The sequence below is a fragment of the Zootoca vivipara genome, chromosome 3 (assembly GCF_965207765.1).
Source record: "Zootoca vivipara chromosome 3, rZooViv2.hap1.1, whole genome shotgun sequence".
NCBI classification, from domain to species: domain Eukaryota; kingdom Metazoa; phylum Chordata; class Lepidosauria; order Squamata; family Lacertidae; genus Zootoca; species Zootoca vivipara.
In genome coordinates this window covers 8,792,522-8,817,714 of record NC_142586.1, presented here as the reverse complement: position 1 = coordinate 8,817,714, position 25,193 = coordinate 8,792,522, and the positions used below count along the sequence as shown (strand labels likewise).

At 43.5% G+C, this 25,193-nt stretch overlaps 2 protein-coding genes across 3 annotated transcripts; one reads left to right on the top strand and one right to left on the bottom strand.

The window, feature by feature from the left end:
- Positions 1-332: 332 nt before the first annotated feature.
- ESD (esterase D) lies at positions 333-13,237 on the bottom strand. The gene is made up of 9 exons (XM_035110199.3): positions 13,087-13,237; positions 11,398-11,473; positions 9,829-9,917; positions 7,261-7,359; positions 6,632-6,756; positions 5,754-5,873; positions 4,487-4,585; positions 2,961-3,128; positions 333-540 (listed from the first exon to the last, which is right to left on the bottom strand). The coding sequence occupies exons 2-9, from the start codon at positions 11,463-11,465 to the stop codon at positions 460-462; spliced, it is 849 nt and encodes a 282-aa protein (XP_034966090.1). The 5' UTR covers positions 11,466-11,473; positions 13,087-13,237; the 3' UTR covers positions 333-459.
- Positions 13,238-13,395: 158 nt separating this feature from the next.
- NHLRC3 (NHL repeat containing 3) lies at positions 13,396-24,361 on the top strand. Of its 2 annotated transcripts, none has more exons than XM_035110201.3 (7): positions 13,396-13,526; positions 15,387-15,533; positions 17,681-17,831; positions 18,478-18,678; positions 20,259-20,350; positions 21,125-21,237; positions 23,353-24,361. In XM_035110201.3, the coding sequence occupies exons 1-7, from the start codon at positions 13,419-13,421 to the stop codon at positions 23,579-23,581; spliced, it is 1,041 nt and encodes a 346-aa protein (XP_034966092.1). In that variant the 5' UTR covers positions 13,396-13,418; the 3' UTR covers positions 23,582-24,361. The 2 variants fall into 2 exon arrangements, with proteins under 2 accessions (XP_034966092.1, XP_034966091.1); XM_035110200.3 differs by having other exon boundaries at positions 13,396-13,538.
- Positions 24,362-25,193: the final 832 nt, after the last annotated feature.

Genomic DNA, 25,193 nt, shown 5'->3' with positions numbered 1-25,193 from the left:
AGCCTCTCAGATACTTTTCAAGCTAAAAAATGTGTTGGGGGGAACGGGGGGACTATGATTCTGTGTGTTCTACCAGGCAGCCTAAATTCTAGTTCTGAATGCAGGATCCAAAATACCACTTTCAAAATATCCTTTCCCCCTGTTACAAGCAGGCTTGCGTTGACACACACAACTATGAGCAAGCCCCACACAAACAGGGGAAGATGTTTGCCAGTTCTATAGTTTGGATAAAGCAGTGTAGCTATAATATAACTAGAAATGCTTTCAGCTTAGAATGGTAACTTTACAGTGATATTCCCAAATGTGATTAAATTAATTCACATCAGACAAGGTATATTCCAAGTGTTTATTCTGAGGCATAAAATCAGGACTTCATTTCAATACACTGATTCACGTACTTTTTCGTTAATTTCCACTGATTATCTTCCAATTGTTTTGTACTGTCAGGTGATACTCGAGTCAAGCATTGAGGTATTTTGCATGGTGCCTGATATGGTCGTTAATGAATGTTGCTATAAAGTAGTAACTGTGATCATAGCCCTGGGGAGGGGGGAAAGAAATCAAATGGTTTCAAAGGCCAAATCCATAGCCAACATTTGTTCAAAAGCATTGTTTTTTACAGTACTATTCAGAGACAGCAGTACTCAAGAAGGAAGTAGCTGGAAAATTCGCCTTGGGTTCAGCGTACACTTTCAGTGTAATCAATTATCTAACCATCATCTACCTCTCTGTTGACAGAGGAAGGTATCATCTACCTTTAAAGGAAACTTGTCATAACAACTTAAGATGTGCCCTTATAGACTGACAGAGGGATATAAGTGTAAATATTGCACAATACTGCAATCCTTTGGAACGTGTCACAGTGGCGCTGGTGGCTACTCTAGAGTAACGACTCCTCACAGCTCTGCATTTTATCCTTTTATTGGTGCAGTCTATTTACAGTGTTTAAGCAGTGCTATATACATGTTGACAGTACATGTTGTCAGTCTGGCGCAGAACCTCCGAATGGAGATTCCCGCGTCTTTCTCCAGCAAAGTAGCCTGGGGATACTAAATCTCCGCCCCCGGTGCTTCTTACGCAATTCCGGGGTCGCCGGGATCGGTCTTCGTCCCGCGGTTTCCCTGCTTCCCCCTTGCTTTCCCAAGCGGTGCCGTGGCTCAGCTATCCTGCCTGAGCCCTGGCTTCTGCTTCCTGATTCCCCGCTAGAAACATCCCACTCCCCACTCCCACTTGCACTGGGCGAGGAGCTCGTGTTCAAGATGGGAGGGGGCTGTCTATAGCTTCTGTCCCTCACAGTACGTTAGGTAAAGGTAAAGGGACCCCTGACCATTAGGTCCAGTCGTGACCGACTCTGGGGTTGCGCGCTCATCTCGCATTATTGGCCGAGGGAGCCAGCGTATAGCTTCCGGGTCATGTGGCCAGCATGACAAAGCCGCTTCTGGCAAACCAGAGCAGCACATGGAAACGCCGTTTACCTTCCCGCTGTAGCGGTTCCTATTTATCTACTTGCATTTTGACGTGCTTTCGAACTGCTAGGTTGGCAGGAGCTGGGACCAAGCAACGGGAGCTCACCCCGTCACAGGGATTCGAACCGCCAACCTTCTGATCAGCAAGCCCTAGGCTCAGTGGTTTAACCACAGCGCCACCTGGGTCCCTTTTTTTGGTACGTTACTTCAACACAATTTAAGAAAAATGGTTCATCTTGTTCAGCAATGTCTACACTGACTGGCTGTGGCTCTCCAGGGCTTCAGATAAGGGAAAGTTCCCAACCCTACCTGGAGAAGCCGGGGATTGAAATTGGGACCTTCTGCACGCAGAGCAGAACACAGGAACTCAGGAAGCTACCTTATCCTGAGTTACATCACTGACCCATTTACAATGGCTGGCAGTAGCTCTCCGGGGTTTCAGAAATGGGATCATGCCAGGTTCAAGGTTCTTGTATTAATTTACAAAGCCCGGAACAACTTAGGTCCAGGGTACCTCAGGGATTGGCTGAAACCTTGTACCACAGCTCAGTCAGGAGCACTGTTATTCATTTCCAAAGCTGGTGAGGCTCGTTGGATGACAATGAGAAACCGAGCCTTTAATGCAATCAAACCAGTCCTAATAACACCCAGAGCGGAGTGGGTGGCACTGTGGCCTAAACCGCTGAGCCCCTTGGGCTTGCTGATTGGAAGGTCAGCGGTTTGAATCCACTCCCGTTGCTCTGTCCCAGCTCCTGCCAACCTAGCAGTTCGAAAGCACACCAGTGCAAGTAGAAAAATAGGTACTGCTGCGGCAGGAAAGTAAACGGTGTTTCCGTGTGCTCTGGTTTCTGTCACAGTGTCCCGTTGTGCCAGAAGCGGTTTAGTCATGCTGGCCACATGACCCGGAAAGCTGTCTGTGGACAAACGCCAGCTCCCTCGGCCTGAAAGCGAGATGAGCGCTGCAAACCCATAGTCGCCTTTGACTGACTTAACAGTCCAGGGGTCCTTTACCTTTTTTTTATCTAAGAACACCCACTCAAGAGAGATTCAGCAGGCACCTTCTTAGCCAGCTAGTAAATGTCTGCTGAAAATGTTTCTATTACACAAGGCCTATGCAGGTTCCTTACAGGTTTTAATGGGGGCCTTTTCAACTACTGTTCATGGATCCTCTTCCATGAGGAAAAGCTGCTTTTATTTTGTCAAGCCGTCAGGAATTAACAAGTTGCATTTGTTTGTTTGTTTACTGTTTGCTCTTTATTTGTTTGAAAGTGTTTTGGGTTGTTTTGCTGATTTATTTTTAATTCTTTAAAAGAATGTATTATTCTTTAAATTGGTGTAGTGGCATTTTTTTGAGATGTGTGTGAGTGAATGAGAGAGGGGAACAGGCAATAAACCTGAATATGATAATAATACTGCCTCAGGAGGCAAAGATAAGCATCATCGACCTTTATTATTGAAAATTTAACACAAGACTCAAAATGTTTAGGACATTACCTGCTGCATTCTGAAGACCACTGGGATTTTGCGCTCTGTGCAGGCAGCAATGAAATTATCAGGCAGCAATTGCCCTGCTGTAAGGAACTGGTCGTCTTTCCCTTGATCAATCAGAATGTCCAAAGAGGGGCCTTGGTAGGACTTCACAATATGTGTAGCATCGTAAGCCTGCAACAGATAAAGATACATTCACTTCTAAAAACTGCAGCACCCAGACAAGAGGTTATCCATATTGACCTTTCCTCCACACTTTCCAGGCATAATCTGCACTTTAAAGCTCTGTGTCTGATTGCTCTTTGTAGGCTTCAGAGCTTTTCCTGCAAAAACTGCTCTTCAAATCTAAATCAGAGCAAAGGGCAATCCACAGAAAATTTGAATTGCCATTCATTGCACTTCAGCTTTAATGAGTGGGTTTTCACAGGGAAAGGGGGGGGGTATAGTGCTTAGACATGCAGCTTTAAAGCATGAGCCTGTGCCTGAAAACAGCAGGGCAAAAGGTAAGTGTGGATAAGCCCAAGATCTCACAATACTGGAAAAACAATAACCAACAGAAAGAGTCACAATTCCTATCTAATTTACAGTCAATTCCAAATTAAAATGCAATGCTGACCAGGCTCACATTCATATTACACACAGATTTATTTTGCAGTGGACATAAGGAATAGAAAGTCAACAGCAGATAAATTGATTTATGCTGATGGATGGAGTTTCGGACATTCTTTGGTTGACTGGTAAGAATGACATCACTGTGAGCAAGAAAGTGGACTTTTAAGCGTAACAGCAGCAGCATAAGAGGCAGATTTGCTGTAGAGTGAATGTGTTCAGGAGCCCATTTGCCCTTCCCCCTGAAAACTTAACGCTGCCACTATTTCCTAGCCTGTCTAGGCAAATGTTTTGGACCAGAGATTGGGAGTAGCCAAGGAAAGGACCACAATTCTGGCTTGCTTGTTCTTTATGAGCCACCCCATTTTCTTATTTTTCAACTCCAACACGGGAGGATGCTGGAAACATTTCTGCCAAGAACCACCATTCCTCCTGTACTCCAGAAGGCTTTACAGTGTTACAACCACGAGAATGAAATGTACAGGGGTAAGCAATGCCAGCAAGGGCGCCACCTAGGGGGAGTTGGGGGGGGCTAAGGCCATCCCATATATAAGGAGGGGGCCGGGTCCCCTCAAAATTCCATGGCGGTCATGCACACATGCCACGCAATGTGCTCATCTCACTTGCACACGCAGTACGACACGCTCACATCATGCACGCAAGCTGCACCATGTTAAATATATCATGGCATTTACCTAATTGTAAGACCTGCTAAGGAACAGACCATTGTTAATATGTCCTGATATGTAAAACCACAGAATCCAAAGAGAGTGCACTTCCTTTTCCCCATGACTATATAATTTTATACCCCTTTTCAAGACTGCACCCAACCTGCCTTGCCTTAAAAAAAATCTATATTGATGAAGCAGTTTGATGGTGCTTCTGTGGTTATTCTACACCATGCTGATATTTCAAGTACATACCTCCCATTCGGTTACATTCGACCCCAGGTATCCACTAAAAGCTTTCTTCCCCCACGGGCACTGAATCGGGTTGCAGATTGGCGCAAAGGCTGAAACAGACTAGTTAGAAATGGAAGATTCAAGGAAAACAAAGTGACTGTGTTAATATCTGAATCTAGATTTCCCCCAGCAACTCTGAATTTTTAAAAACTGCATTTGTAAAGTTGTAGAAAACAGCATGGTTCTAGCAAATAACTGCTTATTTTCACCTTTTGTCATGTGTAGGAAAGCACAGTGCAAACCCATCTTGTCCTGGTGTGCAGACATGTATAGACGTAACATAACACAATTTTTATTTACTTTATTTGTTTCTGTCCCCTTTTATCATCACATCTTCATAGGATTGTGCCATATTTCAATTTGCACCACCTATTAATTGTAAACATCCAGAATGCCAATCTACTATATACAGTGGTTGTTGTTGTTGTTGTTTAGTTGTGTCCAACTCTTCGTGACCCCATGGACCATAGCACGCCAGGCACTCCTGTCTTCCACTGCCTCCCACAGTTTGGTCAAACTCATGTTCGTAGCTTCGAGAACACTTCTCCTAGTGCCCTCAATCTTTCCCAGCATCAGGGTCTTTTCCAGGGAGTCTTCTCTTCTCATGAGGTGGCCAAAGTATTGGAGCCTCAGCTTCAGGATCTGTCCTTCCAGTGAGCACTCAGGGCTGATTTCCTTCATATACAGTGGTACCTCAGTTTTTGAGCATCTCAGAAGCCGAACATTTCGGTTTTCGAACGCCGAAAACCCGGACGTAATTGCTTCCGTTTTCGAACGCTTTTCGGAAGTTGAACAGCTTCCGCTGAGTTTTTTTTCTTCCCAATTTCCCCCATTTAAATTGCAGACTGCCCTTTGCGCCTTGGTTTTTCGAACGTTTCGGAAGTCAAATGGTCTTCCGGAACAGATTACATTTGAAAACTGAGGTACCACTGTATTTTGGAAAGTTGTTTGATATGTATTTGGACATCTCTTAAAATAGCATAACTAGATTTTACATGATGGTTCCTGCTATCAAGGAGCAGGTTTTTGTCTATGTTTGGATACAATCAGACAGCATTTTGAATCAAGATGGTGCACTGAATTTGACCACTGATTTAAAAACTGCACTGATAAAGGTGACTGCATCTCTTACATTTTCAGGGTAAATTTTCTTAACATTATCTCTCTTTGCATCATTATTTAATTCCTTTACTTTATTTGATATACATTAAATAATTCAGAATCTTACTTTGTATTTTCCGGGATTCTTCAGAGCAAGGATTAGAGCACCATGACCCCCCATTGAATGGCCGGAAATAGAAATCCTTCCAGAGTCAACTGGGAAATTGGCATTTATCAGATTAGGTAACTGGAAGATGTCAATGAAAGGAAACAGATGTGAGTATATTAACATTCTGACCTACACAGGATAAAAATAAAGTGCAACTAGGGTCCATCTCTAGAGATCAATGGCTCTTGCCTTTGTCCAACACTTTATCAAAGAAGAGCACACATGCTACCCAATAAGCTTTCTGTGGGATATATTGGCTACAAAGAAACAGGGAAACTATCAGTAAACTACTCAACTTGGGGAGATTTTACTATAACAGTTTCAGGGGTATATGAAGGCATATTCAGGGGTATATGAAGTATATGAAGGCAGAGCAAGTTTAAAGAAGCAGTGCTATTGCCTGCACACTTAAAGAGACACCAGGCCTTTCACTTGCCTTTGGTGATGTTGAGCAAAGTTAGGGAAGATGATAAAAGTCCATAAGGAATTACAGGGTACCATATTACAGAATTTCTCAGAGCAGAACATTAGACCCTCAGAGCTTGAGTGCAGGTGAGAAAATGTGTGAGAGGAAATGCAGGACAAATTTACAGGTGCCTTATTTTCTCAGAGATAAAGTGCAACTACCAATGTCAGATCTTGCCAATACACACACAGTCGGGTGTAAAGATTTTTCTCTGTGTGTCCAGAAGGATACTCATATGTATCTGACCATCAGACTTACAGTAGAAGGACGGGGGAGAAAAAGTTGGGGAACCCACACCTTGTATTATATCCCATTCTATATTTACATCAAGAGAATTGTACACAAGCACGTTAACCAAGCCAAAAGTCACCTCATCCTTTATGTAAGAGTACATGCGATAATTCGTTTTCCACGGATCTTCAGTGGCATCCACGTAAAAACCAGCTCCAGTGCCAAAATCCCAGCTCTCATCTTCTCCTTTAATATTGCATCCACCTACCATGGAAAGAAAGTCTACGCTGATAATCACCATTCACAGCAGAGGAGTGGCACTTTTGCTTTATGTTCAAGGGCCTTTATGTGCATGCCTCTCTTTGCTTGGCAAAGGGTTGCCAGGCAGAATAGTCTACCTGGTAACCAGGAAAACCTTGCACACTTAGATGGACTTTACTAGATGAAGAGCTAAAAGTGCATGCAACTGTCTAACCAATTGTGGGGCAATAAAAGGCAGATCTTAAGTGTGTGCTGTTCCCCACCCCACACCCCACCGCCCAGGAGGAAGATGCATTTACAGGAAAATCTGCTTATCAATACTGTATCTGTGCTGATCTGGCAACTACTAGAACTGCACAGGAAAACATCTGAATATCAGATGGATACAAATGAACAATACTCTAGGTTTGTACACAAAGTTTGGCTTAACTTACTAGTAATACACACAGCTACGTAACAGCAATAATTAAAAGCAATTAATTTGATGTTCATTGGCCTAGCACTTACGTGGGCTGGTATCTGGGGCAACCACAACAAGGCCTTGTTCAGCTGCAGCTTGATGGAAACCTGCTTTCGTTGTGAAATTTTGTTCTGTGCACGTTAATCCTGAAAAGACAGAAGAGGATTGTAATGGCAAGAGCACTGCCAATAGGGTTCTGGCTCAGAAGCTATCCAAGTGAGCCTGCGTGTTTTAGCCCAAAAGTAAGAGGATACACTTTCCACTTTGAACCATTGTTTATATACTTTGATATTATTGGGCCTAAGTATCTAAATTGATTAGCTTCAAAGTATAACTTAAAAAACGATTTCCCCCATCTTCCCAGTGATAGATATTTATACTACAACAGGGCCTTTTGTTGTTGCTGCTGTTCCAGATTTTCTCTTTCAGAAAGATTCCAAGCATTTTTGCCACTCATTTAGCTGTTCCCCTAGATAAATGTCTCCCCTAGGAAGAACAAAAAAAATAAGTAAACCTAGGAACAACAACAATTAATGACAGCTTCTCCCCTTTAATTTTCAGAATTCCCCCCCCCCAACATAAAGAGCCATAACTTGCCACTTTCAGCCTATTTATTTATTTATAATCTGGACTTTCAGATACTGTACATAAATTGCATGTGGCAAAGTGGCATATTCAAAGCATTTGATTATTTCTCTTCTCTTCTTTTGGTGGAATATGATGGAATAAAATATATGATTTTTTACAATTTACTTGTAATTCTGCCACAATGCAAAAGTTATTCAATTACTGTTTAATTGCAGGGTTGTTTTAGTAAACATTTTCTTCATTACATTTTTATTAATGTACCAGTAGACAAAGAAAACAAAAAAGACATTGTGTTGACAGTGAATATTTTTTTATTACACATAAGGTCTCATTCATTGCTGAAGAGTAAAGAGAGTTCCACTAGACCTGAAATGCTACCATGTTTAAATTAATCCTAATAATACCAGTAGCTAAGAATTTCCGCACCTACTTAAAAGAAGGGGAAACAGATTTTTATGAAAAGGTGTTTCTTTGCAATCACACTGACCAATTTACTGCCAGTTTTTCTGACTGTGCTGTTTGCCAGTTTTTGGAGTGTCTTCCTTGAGTGGCAGATTTGAAAAGCGCCTACCATTTTTAACAATCTTCATGAGGACAGTTCCTACCAGGACATGACAGATAATGCTCTGAGGGCTGCTAGTTAGGGAGAGCAGTGCCAAAGTTGGAACAGGGGGTGCGATCCATTGGACTATTACAAATATTCTGTCAAACATCTTAGACAGAATATACATCTGGCACTAATGCACAACCCCACCACATATGGGTGAGTGACTGTCTATTCTTTGTTAATTATGTGGGGTATAAATACCATAACGGGCTATGTGGCACCTCATTTACAGCACCGTTCTCACTGGAGCAAGATGCCACCTGGGTGTGAACTTCAACACTGATTCTCTAAATTCTGGCTGAAGCAGTTGTAAGGAAACTTTCTAATTTAACACAAAAGCTGAGTCTCTTAGGGTGTCAAATTTTGTCCAGCGCCTAACAGCATCTTGCAGAAAGAGATGTGCCGCAAATTATCTTATCTATAAGCCTTTATCGAAGCTCAGCTGACAATATAAGCAAGGCAGTCTGGCTTTATCACCAAATCACACATGTATCTAGATCAGGGCAGTCCAGCTTTTCATACCAAGTGGACCACAATAGCACTCAGACATGGAACCTGTGGACCGCAAACTGTTTTGCCACATGGAGCAAGGGGAGCAAGTCAAAACTGACACTCCGCTGCCAGTCCTTGTGCTGCCTTCCAAAAAAAAAAAAGAGTAAGAAAGGTGTTGGGCTTTGGGAAGGAGGTGTAAGGCTCTGGCAGGGTCCCAGAGCCCTCCCACCTCCTTCCCAAAGCTGGGAAAGTGCTTACAAGGTTTTGGGAAGGAGGCAGGAGGACTCTAGGACCCTCTCAGAGCCCTCACACCTCCTTCCCAAAGTCCAGAGCCTGGCTTACCCAGCTTTGGGAAGGAGGCACAATGACTGGAGGGGGGCAGAAAATGGTGCAGAGGGCTGCCAAAAAAGGCATTGAAGGCTGTGAGTTGGACCAACCTGATCTAGATGATAATCTACAAAAACACTCTGCAATCTTGTCTGGGCTATAAGATTGATGGAGGGGGGGCCTTCTTGCTGTCTCCCTGGCAGGTGCTGCTCTCTGTATAGGGATGCAACATAAGGCTCCCTTGGTATGAAAAATCCCATTTTCCTAGTGACACAGACAACATTTTTGGTAAGCTTCTGTCACTACCTCAAGACACTTTTGTTTCCCCAGGCTTCAGACTTATGGTAGGCCCATTTAGCTTGCTGTGATCTATGGAGTTTTGACGCTGCACTGTTTCGTAGAATTTATGTTTTCATTTCTTTTAAAAATATTTTATTTGTTGTTTGATCTCTTCCTGGAAACCACTGTGATAATTTTTTTGATGAAAAGTAGTATATGAATCTATGAAATAACTATAAGAAGAAGCCTACTCAAATCACACCTACAACATATTTGAATTAATTTTAACCACCTTTTTCAAGGGCCACTTCAGATTACTCACCTGAGAGCCAGTATAATACAGGGCATTTCTCAGTTTCTGCTTTGGGTGGCAGATAAACCCCAAACTTCATTTTGCATTTCAGCTCAACGCTGTTGACAACAAAATGCAGTTAACATGGACCAACGAAACTGGACAAAAAGAATGTCGTTTATAATAAACTGCAACCTCCAATCAGAGTTGCCAGAAGCTAATACTCAAGCCGCATGCTTTATTTAACTACTTAAGAGTGTTTTTGTTCCCCCATGGAAATCAGTGCAACTAATTCAGTCAAGGCAAGTAGAGACAGCAGACAACTGGAGCTGCCACAAGAAGGGACAGGATGCAGATTATCAAAGAGGGTCTACCTGAGCATCCAAGAATGCAAAAGTAGACACATGAGGGACCGGGCATAGAGACTGAAGGGAAAGAGTGGAGCACAGTATTATACCTGGGGTGGGTGTGGCTAATATGTGGCCCTCCAGATATTGGACTACAGCTCCCATCATCCCTGCCCATTGATCATGCTGGTTGGGGCTGATGGGAGCTGGAGTTCAACAGCATCTGGAGGGAGACAGGTTTCCCACCCCTGCAATGGACAACTGGACTTTCACGGAAAAAGCAAGGAAGATGTAGTGATGGTTAAGCTACTAAAAATGTACTGTAATTAACATTGAAGAACAATAGGATGTTTTCTCAGTACTTTGGTATGACACCAAAGCCTAAATATCAACAGAACTGCTACGGTATATGCAAAATTGTAGTCTGCCAAAAAAACATCAGGAAGGGGCAAAAATGAATATGCATTTGTTTAGTACTGTAATTAAGGGACCCAGGTGGCGCTGTGGGTTAAATCACAGAGTCTAGGGCTTGCTGATCAGAAGGTCGGCGGTTCGAATCCCTGCAACGGGGTGAGCTCCTGTTGCTCGGTCCCAGCTCCTGCCCACCTAGCAGTTCGAAAGCATGTCAAAGTGCAAGTAGATAAATAGGGACCGCTCCGGCGGGAAGGTAAACGGCGTTTCCGTGCGCTGCTCTGGTTCGCCAGAAGCAGCTTTGTCATGCTGGCCACATGACCCGGAAGCTGTCTGCGGACAAACGCCGGCTCCCACGGCCTATAGAGCGAGATGAGCGCCGCAACCCCAGAGTCGGACACGACTGGACCTGATGGTCAGGGGCCCCTTTACCTTTACCTAGTACTGTAATTAGCTGTTGTCCAGCCCCAAGCACATAGGGACAAATATTCTAAACTTTATTGGCTATGGGTTATATAGTGGGTAGGTTTCACCCAAAGGCTTCTGCTATGGCACAGGGCAGGTGCAGGAGGAGAGGGAGGAAACCCCCTTGCACTAGTGCTAATCCTTGCACTACCATTTTTATTTAGCTGAATACTGCCCAGTGGGTATAGGCCTGCAGCATAAAGGTGCTATTCAGTGTTAGTCCTACTCAAGAATAGGTCAATTCAAGTTAATGGACATGGCTAACTTAGGTTCATTCATTTCAGTGGGTCTACTCAACTAAGGACGTAGCTGAATACAACCCTAACCCCAGGGTTGTAAAATATCCTTTAAAAAAATACATGAATAAAACATTTACCTGTCATGCTCAAACACTTTCTGAAAACCACCAAAGCATTTATTGCTAGAAATTTCTTTCAAGGCCATGATCTCCGCTGGAAACAAAGGGAGGAAACTGTTTTAGAGTTGTATTTATTTACTAAATTTGTAAAACACGCTTCACTACATTATGGTATTGAATTCTATAGCTGAATTTACAGCAGCATCATAACAATAAGATAATTCAGGCTGAAAATATATACACTTAACTGGGAGTAAGTTGCATTAAACTCAGGAGGGCTAACGTAGGAGTAAGCATGCATGTAAATGCACCGTAAAGCTTCTACAACAGATAAAGGATTTTTCCTACCAACCTACAGTTTGTCTTCACAATGCCATCATCCCTAATTATTCACAACACCAACACACACAGAGACAGAGAGATTCTTCAATATAAAGATTCAGGTTTCAGAAGGCAGAAAACTGAGACATAACTGTGTGCTTTTATTTGGCAAGTTTGCCTTTGTTTTCCTGATTTTACAAGCCTGTTTGCAGAGCCTAGAAAACAGGATTTCCTTTCTTGGTTCCCAAACTGCTGTGATGCCCAGTCCAAGGACAGTGGTCAATTTGATCCAATGAGATATTTCTTCCTTAATCCAAGGTGCAGCTGGAGGTGGCTGTGCCACCGAAGAGAATGTATTCCAGGACTCAACTTTTACTATTCTACCGGTATCACGTTCCTAGCATGGGAGGGGATCTAGAACCGAGCCTGCCAAAAATCAAATTGTTCAATTAACCTTTGGCCAGGTTGGAAAAGATTCTGTTTGAGAAGTTGCTAACAGGGAGTTGAAATCATGCTGTTTGAGGGCAGGGGAACATTTTACTGCTTGTGCTCTTTCACGCCCTTTTATTGCCACATATGGTCAGTGCTATCATTAGGCCAACCAGACAGCCACCTAAGGTGCAAACCTCCTTTGAGGGGCACAGTTTTATACAGATTAGTTTATAAATTTCTGACAATATTTTATTTTTAGTTTTTATTTTGAAGTTTTTTAAATCATTGCAAGACATTCATTTTTGAAAATTGCAGCGAGCGATTTTTGGTGTGCGTGCAAATAGCCTTGCCAAGGGCATAAAATAGCCTGGCAGTGGGCACTGGGTACAGTAATGTACTGTTAAACCTGCATTTTAAAATGTTTGTGTTTTTTTAATTGTCCATGGGTTTTGTTTTGTTTTGACTTTGGTTGTAAATCCTTTCAGGGCTTCTTATCCAGTGGGAATCAAAGAACCCGTAGAGTTGGAAGGGACCCCGGGTCATACAGTCATGCAGGAATCTCAACTAAAGCATCCGTGACAGTTGGCTATTCAACCTCTGCACAAACCCAAAGGTCTCGTGGTTCGAGACCCCACCCCCCTGGGGAAAGCCGTGGGCAAAAGATTCCTGCATTTGCAAGGGGCTGGACTAGATGGCCCAACACTACAATTCTCTTAAGTATAAAGGGAAGTGTAAATGGAATAAACCTAAACTTTGCCTGGCCAGCAGTGGACAAATTGGTTCCTTTATTAATTCCCCAAAACTGAGCAACACACAACATACGCGCACGCGCGCTTGCTTTGCAAACTGCCTCAGCCATAGGCTGCGTCTGCCTGTCCAAGTGAAACCAGCACCAGGGAAAGCAAATGCGGTGTGTGGAAAAGAGGGAGCTATCCTTTCTCTGGAGGCACTTACCGTCCTCCCCGGCTGCTTTTTTGAGCTCCGCGGGTGGGTCAGGGCCCCTGCTAGGCGACACCAAACTCCCCTCAAAAAGTTGGCCTTGCCTCTCTCTTGACAAGGGTCCGTTTTGCTTTTCCACACAGACACACAGGCTCTCTTTTTCTCTGGCGCCGTAGGGCTTCCTGGGAATTGTAGTCCCTTCCCCGCGTACTTTCCCTTGCTATGAGCGACCTAGGGAACTCCACCTCCCAAGAAGCTTTGCTCCGTCCCGAACGAGCTGAACATGCCCGCTTCGCTCGCGTGACGGGGGCGGCGGCTCGGCTCGCGCCCGCGGAGGCTCCTCCTCGATGGCTGCCCGCCGCTATTCCCGGCTCTGTCGCCTTTTGGCGGGCCTCGGAGGGGCCGCTTCACTCGTGCTGCTGATCAGCCTGTACAAGGCGGGGTCTGAGGTGCAGGTGGGTTGGCAGGTACATAACGGCCCACCCTCCGCTCACGCGCCGCGTTTAGCAGGAACCCTTGTTTCACAACAGCCCTGTGAGGTGGGCCAGGCTGAGGGAGCGACGCCCAGGGAGCTTTGGGCCCGAGCCAGGGTCGGGGGGCGGCCCTTTCCCTTCACAGCTGTGTGAATATGCACACATCTGTGAGGAACTAATCCAAGGTTTCGCAAACTTGGGGTCTCTAGCTGTTGCTGTTGGTTTGGACTACAATTCCCATCATCCCTGAGAACTGGTCCTGCTAGCTAGGGATGATGGGAGTTGTAGTCCCAAAACAACTTTCCCGAGTTTGGGAAACCCCGTGACCTACGGTAATCGATTATGATTTCTTTAATGGGGAGGCAGCTTGGATGAAAACTGTTTGGGGGGGGTGGGATCGTGTCCAAGTCCATGGGAATCCAAGCCATGTTTGGAGGATATTTGTTCTGTCGGAACCGGCCCTGAGAGGGCCCTGTGGATCCTGCCACCTAAGGCAGTCACCTCACCTTGCCTCCTGGGTGGGTCGACCCTGCAAACTATACAGTAGTCCGTATTACTGGGGAAAATTGTGAAATGATGAATCTGTGAGATGTAATACTTCAGTAGGCTATATGTGTTAGTATTTATATCATCCCCCCCCCCCCCCCGCACAACATTACATGAGAACTGCACTGTGAGAATGGACTTGGTTTGGAAGGGGAATGAGGCTACCAAAACAAACTTGCAGTTTCTGAATTTGTAAATAAAAACAAAACTGAGGCCTTAAAAAAAACACCTCTAAAAGGGCCTAACAAGAACCGATGAGTTTTCTGGAGGTATGGAAAGGTGCTTATGGCAGTTGAACTGAGAAAAAGAAACAGAAATTGTTTACTGTACCACACCCCAGCCATGAGGTTTGTATGGCTAAGAACAGTTGAAGGGTGGAATTTGGAGTGCTGGTTGAAAACAAAAAACCTAGAAAGGAAAATGGAGGGTAGGGTGAAGAGATAGGTTTGACCTACTCAAGTCCCTGACAGCTTAGCTGTTAAAACATTCATGTTTTGGGCTGGCAGCCCTCTAATGCAGTATGGTATATCAGAGGAAGGCTGAATGTAGGGGGAAGAAAAAATATTTATTTTATCACTTCCCCATTCCTGAAACTTCTTCCCTTTTGCGGCCAGGGGAGCATTGCTATCTACGCAAAACCTGTAAATGAAATTATCTAGGGATTTGGGATGCAGTGTCATCATCAGTACATTGGTGATGACCAATTCTTCTCTTCCTCATTAAAGCTAGATGAAGCTATGGAACCAATGTCTGGAATCAATAACGGAGTGGGTAAGGGCCAGTAAACTGAAAATCAATCCAGGCAAGATGGAGTTTCTGTTGATGCATGGCAATGAGGTTTGCAGTTTGGAGTTTTACTTCTCACCTCAGCTTTGGAGGCCTAAATGGTTTCTGTAGCTTGAATCACATTTCACCAGCTTGACTGGTTTGCCAGCTGCAACCCACTCCTGAATCACAATAGCCTGGACATGATTACCATGCTCCAACGAATGCAAGTGCCATGTTTAGTCCATCCTATTTCCCACAGTGGCCAACCATAGGCCTGTGAAAAATCTACAAGCAAGACATGAGGGCAGTCTCACTCTCCAGGGGCTGATGCTCAGAGACATGGTGCCTCTGATAGCTGTTTGTCAGCCTAGCCTACCTCACAAGGTTGCGATGAGAACAAAAATGGGAAAACCTCAGGCATGCAGTGCTTAGAGCAAGGGTGAGATAAAAATGTGATAGATAAACGTTAAATACTGCTCTCTGGAGATAGCTCATTTAACAGTAATTCTTTTGCCATTTATTTTTAAGATGTTAAGTGAGTTGACTTTCTTCCCTCTCTGGAGAAGAGAGAAGCCACTCTACAAGCTTGATGTAAACTGGCCTTTGATTCCTTTTGCTGGTCAGACATTTTGTGTTGCTGTGGATGATGTCAATGGATTAGTATACGTGGGACAGGTAAGAAAAGACATTCTTCTGACCAGCAGAGTTCTCCAGTGTGTAGCTTTGATTGTTAGCAGTTCCTGTTTTTACAGCAACCAGACTAGGAACTCTTGCATAGAATACTGGGTGGAGGCTCATCCTTCAATGTCAGAAAAGTTCACATTTCTCATTATATTTTTCCTTGCTGAATACATGTGGACCTGTAAGGAAGCAGACATGCTTTCCGATGTTGATGAGCGCTTTGTGAGGAGCAGACATTCACATGACTTTTTTCCAGTGTGGGTGCACTTTTTCCATACTGGAAAAAAATGCCCCCAAAAAGTGTAGGGGCAAGAGCTACCTAAAGGAGTAAATGAATGCTGTTGCTTCTTTCGCTATAAAAAACCGTCTTTTCTTCAAAAAGTTCCATAACTTGGCATGCTATTTTAATATTCATATCATGTTTATTCTGGAGCTTAGAAACCTAATGCTAGAAAAGGGAGCCAATTGTCATTCCTCTCCTACATTTCCCCTTTACACTCCACTTTTCAGTCTTTATGGTTGACTACGATTGTTCATTATAACAGTGCTGGTGAAGAAAGCCACAATTATATTAAGTAGATGACATCAGCAAGTCACTAGGACATCTCCATTTAATGACCATTTTCTTTCCAGTGTAGGAAATGCTGGGCTGTGGCTTTGTACTAGGAATTGTGCTTTTATTCTCATGGCATTAAGCTTGGATTCAAAGGCCGAGAGTTCAGCTTTCCTTTTTCTGTAGATCTGACTGTAAGATCAAGAAAAGGAGGCTTGTCTGTTCTTTCACATGTGCCACAGTTCCTCTATACTTGCCCTGCCTATCTGCTGCACATTAGTTCCATTCCATAAGGTGGCTGCTTTCTGTCAGACCCTTCACTCTGCCTTTCTGCCAGTTCTTTGTTCAGTTTCTTACACCCAGACTCTGCTTGATCTCTTGTATCCCTGATCTTCCTAGAAACCTTCTCTTCTAGCCTGCATATCCTGTCTCTTTGTTTTCCTTTAAAAAAAAATAATAACTTGCAGCATCTTTTCCTCACCAGTATCTTAGATCAGGGATTGCCAACCCGATGAGCCTGCAAAAGCCTTCATTGGTGCCCCCAGGGAGGGGCCCCAGACTCTTGAGCTTTCATTTTAAAAAAGTACGTTTCTTGCCCTCTTAAAAAGAAAGCTATGAAGCAAAATGGGAAGGTAATTAAGGAAATCTAAGTGATTTCTGTGAAATAACCAAGCCTGGCTGCTCCTGCCTGTCAGTGGTTTTAGCCAATAAGTGAAGTCAGAGCTGCAACTGATGAGTGAGTTGTTTGATGGGCAGGCAATAGGGTCCTAAAGAACTTCTGTTTCCCCTTGTCTTTAATGCACTTTTCTTTCTTGTGTCTTATTTTCCAGGCAGAATTTCAACAGGTTATGCCTTTTCTTGTATGGAAGTACGATTATGAGGAAAGCTTCACTGTGATTGTACTCTGTCCACTTTTGTGTTATGCCATGACCATCTAGGTTAAACACTTTTACTCCATTCTTTAATCAAAAAGGCTATCAGAGTGGCTTTACAAAGATCTTTAGGCTTATAATCTACAATACATGGCACACAAGGAAAAAAAGATGGGGAGGGAGAGGAGGGAAATAACGTTCATGCATCATTTCTTACAGTTCTTATAATGATCTTTGGGATGGAGGCAATTCACATAGCCTGATGGACTAACGCCTATTACTAGGTGACAGTTGAGGAAGCGCCAAAAGGTGACTGGTTTCTCAGCAAAAGCTGTGGAGTTGCTCTGTTTCTCTTTCTCTCTATTCTGCAGCCTGATAGAATGGCTGCTGCTTGGTGACAATTGAGAGAGGGCCAAAGGCAGCTGTTTGGTTGCAGTATATATCAAAGTGCAAACGCTGAGAACAAAAATCCACTATCCTTTTGTACCTCTGCATTAAGATTCAGTGAAAGGAAGCCAATGATCAGCTTTTTCCTTGCATGTGAACCAGACATAACAATACTTGGTGGAGCTAATAAGATTTGTGAGAATGTATGTATATGCATATGCATATGTGTGTATGTATGTATATGCAATAAGGAAATGTTATGAAAAAATTCTGGAATTTCATTCTGCAAGATCTGATTGGTTCTCTGTTATCTTTATACACTTTTACAGAGAGGTGATGAAAATGTGCCTAAGGTGGTAGTTTATACTGAGGATGGCTATTTCTTACAAGCATGGAATGCTTCCATTGAAATGCCTCATGGTATCTTTGTGCTGAACACACCCAATGGAACTTCGGTGTGGATCACAGATGTTGGAACTGGTATGTGGAATGATTATTACAAAATAACACTAGAGTGAAACAAAACAGTGTGCTTGTGATGTTTTAAGTTAGGCGTAAATTGTACAGACTGCCTTTCCACAAAGGAACTTGTCTCCATCCTGCCTCATGATATAAAACATGAAAAAAATAACACAACAGTCCATTCTAAGACACAGAGGTGAAGCAAGACAGATTGAAATAACCAAACCTTTGATGTGCCTCTCCTTGTGCAGTTCCTTCCTTCAGCAGCTTGCTCTTGTATGTTCCTGGGCCTGATATCCAACTGCGTGTTCAATTTAACTACAGTACAGCCCACACAAAGCACCCAGTACAACCAGGCCACCATCCTAAAAGATAGAGCTCTGCATCTGTGCAAATCTTGCAGTTTGTAGAAGTTCAGGTGATTAAAAAAGGGAGGCAGATGTTTCTTCCTGGGCGTTCAGTAGGCAGAGGAACAAGAACAGGTTCATGGTGGAAGATCAAGGGCAGTGCACACAGCGCAGAGGTTTCACACTTGACAGTAAATCCAGTTAATGTCCCCTCCAGTTTTTGCCCAGTTCTTCACAACCTCACTCCTTTTAAAATTACGGTGTTCACAGAGAAAATGTGATCTTACTGAAAAATGTCTATTTCCTTCTTCATATAGGCAAATATGGACACACAATTAAACAGTATACTCCTTCAGGTGAACTTCTTCAAGTCATAGGTACTGCAGGTAGAGCAGGTTCTGGTACAAATCCCTTGCAGTTCGACCAGCCAGCAGAGATTTTTGTGGAAGAAAGCGGGGACATCTACATTGTAGATGGTGATGGAGGACTGAACAACCGCTTGGTCAAATTGACACCAGGTAAGTGAATGAACGTGAATGGCCTATACGTGCAACTTTCAGAATTGCTTTGATGCACTAGTACAGCAATAGGGAACCGCCAGCCACCAGGCCTAATCAGCCCCAGCTTGTTTGGCCCCCAAGCCCATTTTCCACAAGCTCTCCCCACCTGCCATCACATGGGATGTCAGGTTTGCGGCACATAAAAGACACGGGTGCCAAGGAACAATTGGGAGTTTAAAATGCTCTCCCAATTGTTCCTTGGCAAGTGGGTCTTCTGAATAGCAAGTCCCTTTGAAGTCCATTTGCCAGTGTGGTTTGGATCCAAACCTCACCTGCAAATTGACATATTTTCCTCTGTGGGCCTGCAAAGCTAGTATGCAGAGGGGAAATATCTGTTTGCAGGTACAGTGCCTGTAGATGGGCCAAGCAAGGCCTGCCGTCAGTGCCAGTCAGCTGGGCAGCCTGTTTGAAATTGTGAGCTGGTACCATAATGACTAGACAAGTAGGTGTCTCCACCCACATGTCACAATAGCCTCCAGGGGGTGGGGAATTTCCCAATGGTGGTTTCTTTCTTTGTTTGTTTTTGTTTTTGCTGTGTTCTCCTAACTTATTTGACTATCATTTCTGTATATCTTGAGGTCTTTTGTCTCTCCCATATGGGTTTACACCATGGGTAGGCAAACTAAGGCCCAGGGGCCGGATCCGGCCCAATTGCCTTCTAAATCCAGCCCGCGGACGGTCCGGGAATCAGTGTGTTTTTACATGAGTAAAAAGCTTTAGGGAAGCTATTAATGTTTAATAGATAATTGTATTTTAATGTTTTGTTGGAAGCTGCCCAGAATGGCTGGGGAAACCCAGCCAGATGGGCAGGGTATAAATAATAAATTGTTGTTGTTGTTGTTGTTGCTGTTGTTGCTGTTGTTGCTCCTGCTGTTATAAGTAGAACGTGTCCTTTTATTTAAAATGCATTGTGGGGCCTGCCTGGTGTTTTTACATGAGTAGAATGTGTGCTTTTATTTAAAATGCATCTGGGTTATTTTTGGGGCGCTGGAATTTGTTCATCCCCCCCAAAAAAATATAGTCTGCCCCCCAAGGTCTGAGGGACAGTGGACCGGCCCCCTGCTGAAAAAGTTTGCTGACCCCTGGTTTATGCTTTAAGGCAGGCATCCTCAAACTGCGGCCCTCCAGATGTTTTGGTCTACAACTCCCATGATCCCTAGCTAACAGGATCAGTGGTCGGAGAAGATGGGAATTGTAGTCCAAAACATCTGGAGGGCCGAAGTTTGGGGATGCCTGCTTTAAGGGCTCTGTTAATTGCAGCATTTGAAACTCCGGTAGAACTTCAACAATCAGACTATGATAGAAGGAAATGTGTTTTGTTGTTGTTGTTGTTGCCCAAATCCTTACTGGATGGTTTTTAGTTTTACAATATTTAGAATATATCCCCCCACTCTGTTTTTAGGAAGAGGATAGAAAGTTACCCTGTAACTTAGTAAAACTTTAGTAAATCACTAAATAATTAGAAAGCTGTCTCATGTAATGCAGATGTTTTATTATAAAATGCACAGCAATATATGGTGCTTACTTTCTACCTGCAGACTTTAAGACTCTATGGCTGCATGGAGAAAATGGTTCTGGCACTGCACAGTTCAAGATCCCACACAGTGTAACAGTGGATGCTGTCGGACGGGTAAAGTAGCCATGATCTCTGTAATATTGTTTTATAAATTGTCATCAAAACCAGGGCTTGAAATTTTCTCACTTGAATTTAAACTTCCAGTAATTTACTTGCAGCTTTCAAGGAAGTGTGGAGGTCTGGTGCTTTAAAGTTTTGGGGCTTTCTCCAATCTTTTATGGCATGTTTCTCTCCCCTGCCCCTTCCTTGCCTGTGAATGAAACATTCCATGCTGTTTTTCATCAATGAGTTTTAATTAAACCAAGAAACGAGTGATTCCATGTTAGTATTGTAGAGATGTACTGGACCAACTTTTTAACTGAAAAACTTGCATTTTTCATGTAGAAGGAAAACACGTCTATGATTTTCCTGTTTTCTAAACTTAGAAACAAATAATAATCTGAAACAAATGTTGGCTTACTATGAACAAGCTCTGCCTGCCTCTGGGAGAAACAAACCAGGAGGCTTGGCTTAATATTACCTGCAGACCCACATTAGTGGTTTGCTGCTCTTCTTCCAACCACGATCAGAAGCCGCTGCTCTTCTTGCCTTAACACTCATGTCATATAGGTACGTTTAGCAGGAAGCTAGGATTAAAGAGCACATGCTGTAGGTATGGATTCTTCCCTAAAGAGAGTTCAGTAATGTTGGCGAGATCCTATACCAGCCTCCTCAGAAACGCAACATGTAGATCCCCATTTCATGTGATATTAAACATAATGGAGCATATGCAGGATTGCTGGGGTAGTGTTTAAAAATGGCTATGAACAGATTTTGTATTTTCAGTAGGTGTGGGTTGCTGACAGAGCCAACTGGAGAATCCAGGCTTTTCAGAAAACCACAGGGGAATGGTTGGGCTGTTGGAATAGCTGCTTTACACAAGATGGCCCTTCTTCTGTCAGGTATAGTATCTGTAGCTTGCATGCAATTCTGTGCGGTGGGTGGAAGGGGAGACTTTTCAACTGAGCAGGGCTCATGTTGATTATGGAGAACTCCTTTGTTTGTAAGGTGCCTGATTAAGAGCTCCAGTGCCAGTGTTAGAGCCACTGGGGGCGTGCCAGTGTTTGAGCTACTGTGTTCACTGGAGATATATATATGCCTAACAGTGAGATGAAAATGCCAGTGTGTTTGGTAGTGCCATAGAAATTTTACACTGGCTTTCCTTAATGTATCCATCTGGCTCTAAAGAGGAGAGGTGGCTCATTAGTGCATCCAGCCAAATAATTTTGCATGTTGTATTTCCATAACTTTGTACGAATATCAGATGCTAGACAGATGGTAGATGTTGCCTTTTTTGCGGCCCTTTTATTATCAGAAGGGTTATGGCATGCAAAAGCTTGATTCGGCTGCCAAATCCTTAAATTAAGCTTTCTAATGGGTGCCTGACTTCTATTTGGATCGGATCCAGCAATTCTGTAAGTGGAATTCTGCTCAAGAAAAAGAAGCTCCTGGTATCTGCAAATAGAAGAGGAAAAGTGATTTTCAAAGTGCCCCCTGGAAATTACTCTGCAGAGGAGTGGGTGCTGGCATTTGTGCAGGGGGGTAGCTACATACCAGATGAGGAATGCGTGAAAAATTATTATCATTTATTAAATTTCTGTACCACCCCTTCATCCAAGGATCACTGGGCAGTTTACAATATAAAAACCACAAAAATACATACCATTGTAATGATCGAAAACAATGCCCCCCACAGTTTAAAATGGCATAGATTGATTAAGGCTTATGAGAAAAGGAATATCCTCCCCACTCCCACAGTTCTGTTCGCAAGTGTCTCCACTTGCTCAAAGGCCTTTCTGTGACCTGAAGGACTCCTCCTGTGAAAAGAAGGGCACCTTTAGATCCTGCTCATTGGGCATTTCCACCATATTTGAACGGTCTGCAGCCATTCAAATTTTACCCCACACAAGCATAATATTGGTTCTGTTCACTTGCACTTGCTGTGTGGAAGCTGCTTCCCCCTGGGGTAATTCCATGCTGCTTTGGAAATATAGGAATGAGGCTCTCACATAAGTGTGATCTTTTCCTTTCATTTATTGGGATATGTGTTCATAGAAATGACTGCGGGTCTAATGAATTCTGATTAATGGTGGATTGTGCCCATCTAGTCTCTTGTGTAAAAGTCTTATCTTTCAGGTTGTGCAAAAACATTTTTTGTTGTTAACTAAGAATGTTGAGATTTGAGTTTAGTGCCAAATAACCTGATAAGGGACCCAGGTGGCACTGTGGTTAAACCACTGAGCCTAGGGCTTGCTGATCAGAAGGTCGGCGGTTCGAATCCCTGTGACGGGGTGAGCTCCCGTTGCTTGGTCCCAGCTCCTGCCAACCTAGCAGTTCGAAAGCACGTCAAAATGCAAGTAGATAAATAGGAAGGTAAACGGCGTTTCCATGTGCTGCTCTGGTTTGCCAGAAGCGGCTTTGTCATGCTGGCCACATGACCTGGAAGCTATACGCCGGCTCCCTTGGCCAATAATGCGAGATGAGCGCGCAACCCCAGAGTCGGTCACGACTGGACCTAATGGTCAGGGGTCCCTTTACCCTTTACCTTTAACCTGATGAGTAGAAGGGGCTGCCATTCATGGAGGGTGGGATTATGACAGGCCCCCCTTTTAAATAAGTCTTAATAGGTTTTCAAGAATAAGGAAATAGATAAGCAGAAGTAAGTTATCTGCTGAATAAAATACGCTGGTGCACTTCACAAACTACAGTTTCCCATTTGTCTGAACCCTGCTTCCCTGGCCAAAAACTGGCTCAGAAGGGTCACAAAATCCTCCAGATGACACCAGTAGGATGAATTTGGGATTACCAGGAGACCCCCCCCCCAGATCAACTTTTCAGGTGGCATGAGGGATGTGCAAACAGAAGGTAACCCCCCCAAATGTGAGCAAAAGTGCATTATGTTCATACTGCAGGATTTTAAATAGGATTTAAAGGATTCTCTTTAAATAATGTCTCTCTCTCTCTCTCTCTCTCTCTCTCCCCCCCCCCTTCTCCCTCTCCATCCCTTCCTCCTGTAGATTAACTCCAGATCAAAGGTATATGATCGTCGCACATATAAATATTGACAGGGTGTCAATCTTGGCTGCCCCTCCAGTAGGATCAATTGAGGACTGTGTTGTGATGGACACAATTCAGCTTGCAAGTGAAGTTAAGCCCCATCTTGTGGATGTCAGCAAGAAAACTGGAGCAATTTATGTAGCAGAAATTGGAGCCCAGCAAGTACAGAAGTATGTGCCTTTATACTGACAGCATCTTTCATGTGGCACAAGGGACTTCCATAATATTTCCTCTGTTGGATTGCTGTCGGCTGTGCAACACAGAAACTTTTGGATTAACTTTATTCATTCAAAGTGCACATTTGTTTCACTTTCTGTGTCTACCTCAGGGATTTTAAGTGGTGGCAATTTTTGTGTTAGCTGGTTTTTATAGACTTGTTTGTTTGTTTTTTAAATCAGTGTCACCAGCATTGCTAATTTTCAATCATACAAGAGTAAATTTACCACCACACAAACTGCTAGAAATACTAGTTTAATGCAGGTTCCATGAATCATTCCGTGATTGGGAAAAATCACTTCTTTATGGAGTCAGAATTTTCTGTTTATTTGTAGCAGATTATCTCAGCTAAGGAGCCTGATTGCTTCTTTCCTGTGAATGGAGGAAAAAGATGCCGGTCTGGTCTGTATGGGAAAATCCTATAAGATGACTGTGCTGCAAAACAGTCTTGGCTGTGCTTATCTCGGGAAATGTCTCCTCCAAGTTTGAAAATGCAAGGTCTTTTAGCAATGCTCTTCTCTAGGGAGCCTCAGCTAGCTTTCCACCAGAGTGGTATCTTTTAAAACTCTTGGGATTTCTGAAGTTTTGTGAATGACCAAGAAATTCAAGTTTGTTTACTCCTAAAGCAAACTGTCGTGTTGTGACTACTCTTATTGTTTAGGGTATTCTTTACATTCCTACTTTTATGTGTATGCTTTGTTGTGTGAGCCCAGTTTTGGGTGGGGTATAAATAAAAAATTATTACTTACGAAATTTGCAGAATCTAAAAATACCTTTCTTCCATTTTCCTGGAATTGTTTATTATGCACCCAGTTCAGACTGGTGCTGTAAACATTTGAAGAGGCCCCTCAATGCATCTTAAGGGCTGCTTCACCCTCTATTCAAAGCCTTTGGTGTCCACCTAAAGGCTATTCCTCAAAAGGTTATGTGAATGCATATATCAGCTGGCAACAGAGATTTGACTGCACCACCTTGTTTCCTTTCCCCCTCTTTTCTGCCTTAGACCCACTTCAATTACATGGCAGAAAAAGTGGGATTGGTAGCAAGTATGTACATGGAACTTCAGTTTAACCTGCATAGGTTGCCTGAACCTGTGGACTGCCCTCAACCCTATTGGCTCATGTTGCCCCACCTTTGAGATCTTACATTTAGCAGAGAAAGTTGGACTTACCATGAAGTGTTGTGGTCAGCGGAGAGTGGAGCATGCAGGAAAGAGTTAACTCCCCCTGGAGGTAGAGTCAGCACTGATTGACATTATTTCGTAGTGCTGAGCAGCAGGAAGGGGAAAGAACTTTCTTTCAACCGATCCAACACCCAGTAATAACAATACTGAGAACTGTTCCGTTACAGTAGGACTGAACTGGCCCCAGACATTGAGGTCCTTAACGTAACAGGGAGAGTGAGGGAGGTCCCTGGGAGTTCCTGTGCTAGACTGATCAGAGGAACAAGACCCAAGGAGCCTTGGGTCTGATCCGGGTGGAGCTCCTTGCTACACCAGCCCGTTCATCCCAAGTGGGTACTCCATCCAAAGGCTGTATTGGCAGAGGCATATTTGTTCATCTTGAGTGTCAACGTGGAAGGGAAT